Source organism: Olea europaea, unplaced genomic scaffold (genome assembly GCF_002742605.1).
Source record: "Olea europaea var. sylvestris unplaced genomic scaffold, O_europaea_v1 scaffold1380, whole genome shotgun sequence".
NCBI classification, from domain to species: Eukaryota; Viridiplantae; Streptophyta; class Magnoliopsida; order Lamiales; family Oleaceae; genus Olea; species Olea europaea.
In genome coordinates, this window is record NW_019231314.1 from 77,950 (window position 1) to 85,781 (window position 7,832).

Genomic DNA, 7,832 nt, shown 5'->3' on the forward strand with positions numbered 1-7,832 from the left:
TATACAGATTGGTCGAAAGGCAAAGACGAAATTCTAGAATGACCAGAAAGTGTGCAAGAAAACCAAAAGACACTAAGATAACTCCAAATTGGATAAAATTACTCTATCTGAAATAAGACAGGAATATAATGAAATAGACCAAATCAGTAGAAGCAAGACCAGTGTCCCCAAATACAACAATAAAAAACCACACAATTAATATAAGAAAATGACATTCTCTCACAAAATAGATGGGCAATACATTATCAGAAAGTCACTTATCAGGGGAAATCTAAGCCATGTCAAAAACAAAAGACAGGTAAAATTCTAAAAAATGAATAAGTATTAGGTGATTGCCTATCCAGTATACATTAATGTGTAACAGTAAATAGGATTAGACAATCGTAGAAATTAAAGATATAGACCAGCTTAGAAACTCGAACAAACAACCTCATGATAAATGAGGCAACATGGGTCTTTTCCTCCAGCATAACACAATCTGGCAACTACAAAAATGGTAAAACATGTAGGATCACCCTCAAAACAAATCTGGACATCTATACTAACAAGATGTAACAAGATGCTTTTGGAGAGCAAATAACACTGCCATTTTCATACACTACAAAACCTTGCAAACCATCAACCTATATTACGATCTAATAGCATGTTAACTATATTCCAGTTAGGTCCTCATTAGCAACATCCCCTTCTGGCCAAAAACCTTGTGCAAAAGAACCTACACGTGGACACATTAAATACATTCCACTCATCGCTATTGGATAGTGGGAATGCCTACAAGTGAAGCGAGATAAAAGGAAGAAACCATTCACATTCCATGTCATGTGTGAAATAAGGACTTAACTAATCATTAGTTGAGGAGAAATAATGATACTCGAAAAAAATGATCTCAATCCATAACATTTCAGCCTAACTAGTAGTCCATCCAACATGAAAAATCCTCCAAGATAACAAAGATGAAGTACCAAAATCTCTTCCAGCATAAATCAGCTTAAACTTTGATGGCGTACTTTCTCAATGGGAAGTACATCTCTTTCTTTTTCTCCCTTTCAGTCTTCAAAGATGCCTAAAAAGATGGAAATGTAAAATCTGTGAACACATTGTAGGAAGGAGACGTGGGGATAAAATTAAAATCACGTTATAACTGATAATTCCAGTAGCAGGAAAAAGAGAAGACAAAACAAAACAGCTAGACATATAGCACGCTAAACTGAAAATTTTAAAGTTGAAGTCAAGAAGCCAACATTGATGTTTAAGTAATAGGCACAACATTATACATAGAGTGTACTCATCTTTTTCTGAGCTAGATAAATTTAACAGTGGCCTGACATTCCAATCTCACTCAAATTGCATAATTCTTATATCATATCAGGAATACATTGTATTTTTTAAAGAGAAGCAGAAACTGTATTTAAGTTTTCTAAAAACTATGGTCAGAATTTATATGTTAAATCTGTCAACATCACTATGCAAGAAGATCCTACAGATACAAATAATTGTAGTTTGTTGCAAATCCAGGATTCTCAACGAAAATTAAAACAAGCAAGCTGGACATATAGATATATCTAAAAGTTCTCATGAGAAGGCATGTATCTAAGTTGCATAGACATGAACACGAAAATGGACACACCGACACAATTTTTCTAAAAAGCAGCACAGACATGTCAGTGACACGTTCATTTAAATTCTTTAAAATCTTAAATTCATATATGATAACTTCATTTCTATAACATTTTATGTAGGAAACGGTGCATGGCATGTAGGACACTTGCCTAAGGGGTGACACTAAAGTATCCCTTTAGTATTGGTAATTTAAAAAATATATAAAAAATGGGACACACCCACTTGGCATATTGGATATAAATCCTTGAGTGTACGAAGAATGCTGGGATTCAACACAACACGACATGTATCGGACATGGAATAGCTGTCCTAGTAAGAGTGCCCATGCCTCATGGGCATGCTTATTAATTCCTTAATCCTCACTTGGTTGAGCATGAAATCAACAAAAGTGACCAAGAAAAATGACTACATATAGTAAAATAGTTATTAATAAACTAATCCCTTGTTTGATGGAGATTAAAATAAATTTTTAGTAGATTTGATAGAAGTTGTTGAAATGTGTAGTTGAGAATTTGTGGCACTCATAAAATATGTGGTTGAAATTAATTGTTGACTTTGACTTAGATTAAAATCTAGATATTAATGGGCTAAGTCTACAGCAAAAAAGCTGGTTAACAGGATTCGTTCTGCAGTGAAAATTTTTGAAGGTGTATATTTTCCACGGATACAATCAGTCAGCAAACCATGCGGATATATCACAGAAGTCCCAGCTTATATTGAAGATATCACAAAATTACATTCGGCAGAAAAGAATTTGGAACTCAAATCTTTTGGATGCACCAGACTAGGATAAGCCCTTTAAGAATTAATATAAACGCGATCATATAACAATTGAGATTAGTACTCATCCGGAAGGTAAAAGGCTTACACTAACCAACTATATAAACCATGAAGCAATGAAGCAGAGTGAGAGAAAAGTCCCACAAACAACTCATGAATCACGTAACATTGTAGATTAACCCGTCAATTTATTGATTGTAACAATTCAAAGAGAGAATAATCCACACAACTTTTATTGTGATAATCCATTTATCAGTTACCCTTGGTTTGTGAACAATCAATTTCATAATCAGGGTAAAAGTCAATGCTCACACGAATTAAGTATCCAAAGAATGCGATGGACTAGGAAACACCAATTATTAAATCAAAAACTAACGAGAATCAGAATTAATTTCTTTCAACTGCAAAAAAATGATCATTAATCAATCTAATGTTTAAACACCATATAAAACTCAAATCCAAGTACCAAAAAATAAAAAATAAAAAATAAAAAGCAGGATAATTAACACCGTAAAGATAAAAAGGGGTATTTTAGGAACGGGATGTACCTGGTGCTTTGTGAGGCGCCTGCGAATGGCGCGGGTCTTCTTAGGGCGGAGATCCAGAGGTAAGTACTTCTTATTCTTGTAAGCTTCCCTGAGAGCGGCCTTCTGCTTCTGAGAAATCACGGTAAGCACTTGGGCTATGGAGAGCCTCACTACCTTGATCTTTGACAGCTTATTGGCGGCGCCAGCTGTCGCCTTGGCCACCCTTAGCAAGGCTAACAATGGTGTGTTGAGGGTGCGTTGTTTGGCAAAGTTTATAATATTTGCAGGGTGTTTGACACCCATTTTTTTTTTTTTTTCTAAAAATGAATTTTAGAAAAAATTTTGATTTTTGTGTAATATTATTTTAATAAAAAATATGTAATTAAAAAAAGAAAAAAGAAAAATGTATTTAGAGAAAAATGGGAATCAAACAGGACATATATGGTTCAAATTAATCCCCCATTTGGCCCCATTAAATTAAGCTCCCGTTTAGCCCCATTCTTATTCTCATTTTTTTTCTCTCTTATTTTCAATCACACAATCTTCCATAAAATAATATTACACGCAAATAACAAAAATTTCATTCTTTTTCAATCATACATTTTAAAAAACATATTATTCAAAACATTAAAATTTGGCAATAATGAGGGCCAAACGGGGGCTAAATTTCATTTTTCTCTATCGTATTTTCAATCACATAAATTTTCATAAAATAATATTATACGCAAACAGAAATCTTTTCCATTTTTAACCACTCATTCTCCAAAAAAATACTATTTCTCCATTTTAATTTCAAAAATTGGGAGCCAAGCAAGGGCTAACAATTGATAAAAATTTTAATTGGGGAATTTTGAAAAATGGTCAATTACATGCTTCACAATTAAAAAGTGTCCAATTTTAATAACTATTGCAAAAATAACCAAATTTATTATCAAATTATCTTTTATACCCTCAATGAAAATTAAATAAATTTTTTTGTCTTTTCAATGTTTCACAAATTTCTAAAAAGACTAATATAGCTTCCATGAGAAGTTACATTAATAACAAGGTAATGTTTAATGGGTAAATGTCCTCTCATTATCTATTAGGTAATGATCAATGATCTTAAGTAGAATTGAAGATGATGAAGTGGAAAAAAATATCAAAAAAAATCTACATACTCCTAAATTCATAAGAAAATCATATAATTACATTTCGAGAAATTTCAAATCCACCTCAAATTTAAAGTCTCGAACATGAATTTTGTGAAACTACGATTTCAAGGGTATTACACATCCACATACTAAATTCTAAACAACACCAAAGAGAAATCATATTGAAGAGTTGGTAAACTACCAAACAACATAAACTTCACCATTTCGTCAATATAAATCATGACAATGATAATGAGTTTCTTATTTGAAGTGGTCACAAAATTACGATGTACAAAGACATCTATATGTCATCAACAATTGATAGAAAAAATATATCACTATCATCATCGTCGTCATAGCAACATCTCCGATGACATTTGAACCCGATCCAACATTGTTGACCAACTCGTTGATGTGTTGAATGTCAAATAAAAGATGGTGTTCATCCGATGGGATTTCGATCGAGATGATCTCAGTGTCAGTATTATGATCACCAACTGTATGTCACTTGGCTCACCTTCATTTCCCAAATCAGGAAATGGAATTGGATGAACACTCATCTGACGGCGATGGTTCCCGGATTGAGGAATGTAGGGAACATCAGCATGTATTTGTTCATCATCGTCCGAGTCGATAATGATTGAATTATCCGTCGAAGACCTGGGCAGGGAGAGGTTTGCAACAATATTGGTACGAGTTGTTTCTTCAGTTGAAGAAGACAAGTTGAAAGAAGCTTTTCCTTTTAGAAAATTTTTATGAAGAATTGTATTTGAACATTGTCTTTCAACTCATTTGCATACTTGTATAGAGGTATAAAACATGGTTAATGAAGTGTAATTGCATTACAAAACTACATACCAACTCCCACTCCATGTATTTACAATTGATTGACATTTGTTTGACACTATAGGTTGTAGACCTTGTGATTGTCACGTGAATAGCGAAATTGAATTTATTATCAGCATGGATTTATAACATAACTTTCGTTAAAATCGTATAAGGAAACTTCTATGTCTAATCGATTTGTTGTAAGTTTTTTTTAAATCTTATTGTCACTTGTCCTTTCGTTGAATAGTTCTAATTTGTTCTCGACATTTCATGATGTTTTCGTCATTTGGAAAGTCGTTATCCACATTTGGACCCTATTTATCTCGACACTTGACAGTTCATATATCTAGAACAAGATTTCAATCCATTTCCTAGAGTTCTATACATTTCAAACATTTATCGACATTTAAAGTGTTGTTCTCAACATACCAAGTGGACATTTTATGTATGAATTGACATGGTACTTTTTCAAATTAATAGTATAGGTTATGTGTCAAATTCTTATTGGCCAACACAATTTTAAATTGTATGAAAATTTTTGTCTTCAGTGTGGAGTTAAAAATGTTAATAAGGGTATTTTGGTTTAAATTATTGCAAAATTGGCATTGAAGAAATTTTGGACATTTTTGCAAATAATCAAGTGAAAATGGCTATTTCTTGCAATTTCCTCAATTTTTAATTCAAAGTTAACAATTAATTTTAATCATATATATATGAGTTTAACAATTTTTCAATTACATTTTCATTAATTTCTACAAAAATCTACTAAACATCTTATTTTAATTTACACTAAAAAGGGGCTTAACTTTATTTATAAGCATATGATTCAATTTTATTTGTTTTTGAATTGTTTACAAACAAAAACTTTACTTTTTAAACTAAAGGGAAGTATTTGTAAACACTCCTCAAATATATTGGTAGTAATAAAACTTTGAACTTTTTTTGGGCCAAATTAGCCCTTGTTTGGTAGTTGTTTAATTTATACATTTTGTCAAATATATATTTTATTCACACATTTCGTAATGCTCATAAAATAATATTTAATTATTTATCATTTATTTCTATCTATTTATGAATTAAACTATTTATAATCACCTATCAGACACGCTTTTAATTGTATGCAACTCAATGATTTGCCATTGTGATGAGAAAATAATGTTATAAATTATGGTAAGTGGTGCAAAATTTCTTTGACATTTGCCACTGTTGCAGAATATTTTATATCCTTTCAAATTGGTGAAAAACTCTCTTGGATGACCTTTTCGATGCAAAAGAAGTTCTTTAGTTGAGGCATTAAATAAGGCCAATTTTTTGAAAACAAAAAAATGATAATTGCAACTGTGATCTCAAATTTTCTTCTTGTTTTGCATTTTATACTTAAACTTTGCATTTGTGTCATCCGCTGTCTCAAACCTTTTAAGGAATTGATTTTTCACCTTCTTTTTCCCCAAATCTCTCACCGCCCACCTATTTCTTTTTCTTTTTCTGACATAGTGGGTTTAGATAATTTTTCCTAAATTTAATTTTCAAATATTGCCTTGTCAACAAAAATAATCAAGATTTACCTAATATTTGATTGCTTAATTATAAAATTGTCATGAAAGAGTTAATAAACCAACCCATTCAAGCACAATAAGGATGTGCATGAAAATTATTAATTAAATGTGTTTTAATGATTTAATTTTTAATATAGAAAATATTATGCTTGTCCATATTTTTATTGGTAGGTAAATGACAAAGAGAGAGGGGAGAGAGGGTGATTTGTCTAGAAAGAACCTATATGGACAATGGTGGAGAAGAGGGTTTACATGATGCCTAGATTTAATATACTGATGATGATGAAATCGCGATCAAAGCGTTGCAAGTGATGCCTTTCCAAGTGCAATGGATGGTGAAAGTGCTCCAGGAGGCCAGAAAGGACAATGTGTCATCAATGATGGCATATTTTATGGAGAGTAGGGCCCTAGATTTCGTGCGGTAGAATGATGGTTTTTCTGGGTCCTTAACTCGTTATGATTTGTTCATTTCTATATTAACCATCAAATTCATGTACACTAAATGTATGTATAACTATAACTCTTGCAAATATAGTGGGGTAGAGGTTAGAAATTTGGAGAAGAAAAAGATAAAGATGAAAAATTAATTCCTTAAAAGGTTTGGGATTGTGACAAATGAAATATTATGGTACAATATGTAAAATAAGAAGAATATTTAGGACCGTAGTTACAATTATCCTTTTTTTGGGGCCCTACTTAACGCCCCAACCATAGTTATTAAACCTAGACCGGATGGGTCAATTCAACCTGGAAACCATCGAACCAGACTATGGTCCAATCCGAACCACCTAATATTTTAACTATGTCGCTGACCCAATAAAAATCCAAAAGAACCGCCGATTTTTTACCCAAACCTCTGGCCCAATTACACAGAAACCACCCAGTCTACATACATTTATATAAAAACCCATTATCTCATCCTCCTTCATGTTTAGAAAGAGTAAATTTAACCAATAATCATTGAACTTTACACTTGATTACTACTTGCTCACTCATCTTTCACATATTACTGAATGCTCACTCATCTTTTCATATAATTACTCATTCACCACTCATCTTTTTAAATAATTGGGTTACTTTTACAGCAAATTTTCGACAACTTTCGACAACAAAGAATGTTGAATTTTGATACCGTTGGAAAGCCCACGATGTCCTCTTCAATTACCACCCAAAATCTCATTATAACTCCAAGGGATTCGATCGAAAAATTGCCTTAAAAGTAGCCCAAAAATTCTGAAAATCTGCCCAGATTTTCAGATTTTTTGGACGACTTTTAAGGCAATTTTTCGGCAACTTTCGACCATCAAAACTATCTAATTTTGATACCATTGGAAAGCCCACAACGTCTTCTTCAATTACCACCCAAAATTTCTCGATAACTCCAAAGG

The 7,832-nt window shown here is 32.2% G+C and overlaps 1 protein-coding gene across 1 annotated transcript; it reads right to left on the bottom strand.

The window, feature by feature from the left end:
- Positions 1 to 788: 788 nt before the first annotated feature.
- On the bottom strand, positions 789 to 3,230 carry LOC111375512 (60S ribosomal protein L35-like). The gene is made up of 2 exons (XM_022998346.1): positions 2,949 to 3,230; positions 789 to 1,063 (listed from the first exon to the last, which is right to left on the bottom strand). The coding sequence occupies exons 1-2, from the start codon at positions 3,228 to 3,230 to the stop codon at positions 989 to 991; spliced, it is 357 nt and encodes a 118-aa protein (XP_022854114.1). The 3' UTR covers positions 789 to 988.
- Between the last annotated feature and the right edge of the window lie 4,602 nt (positions 3,231 to 7,832).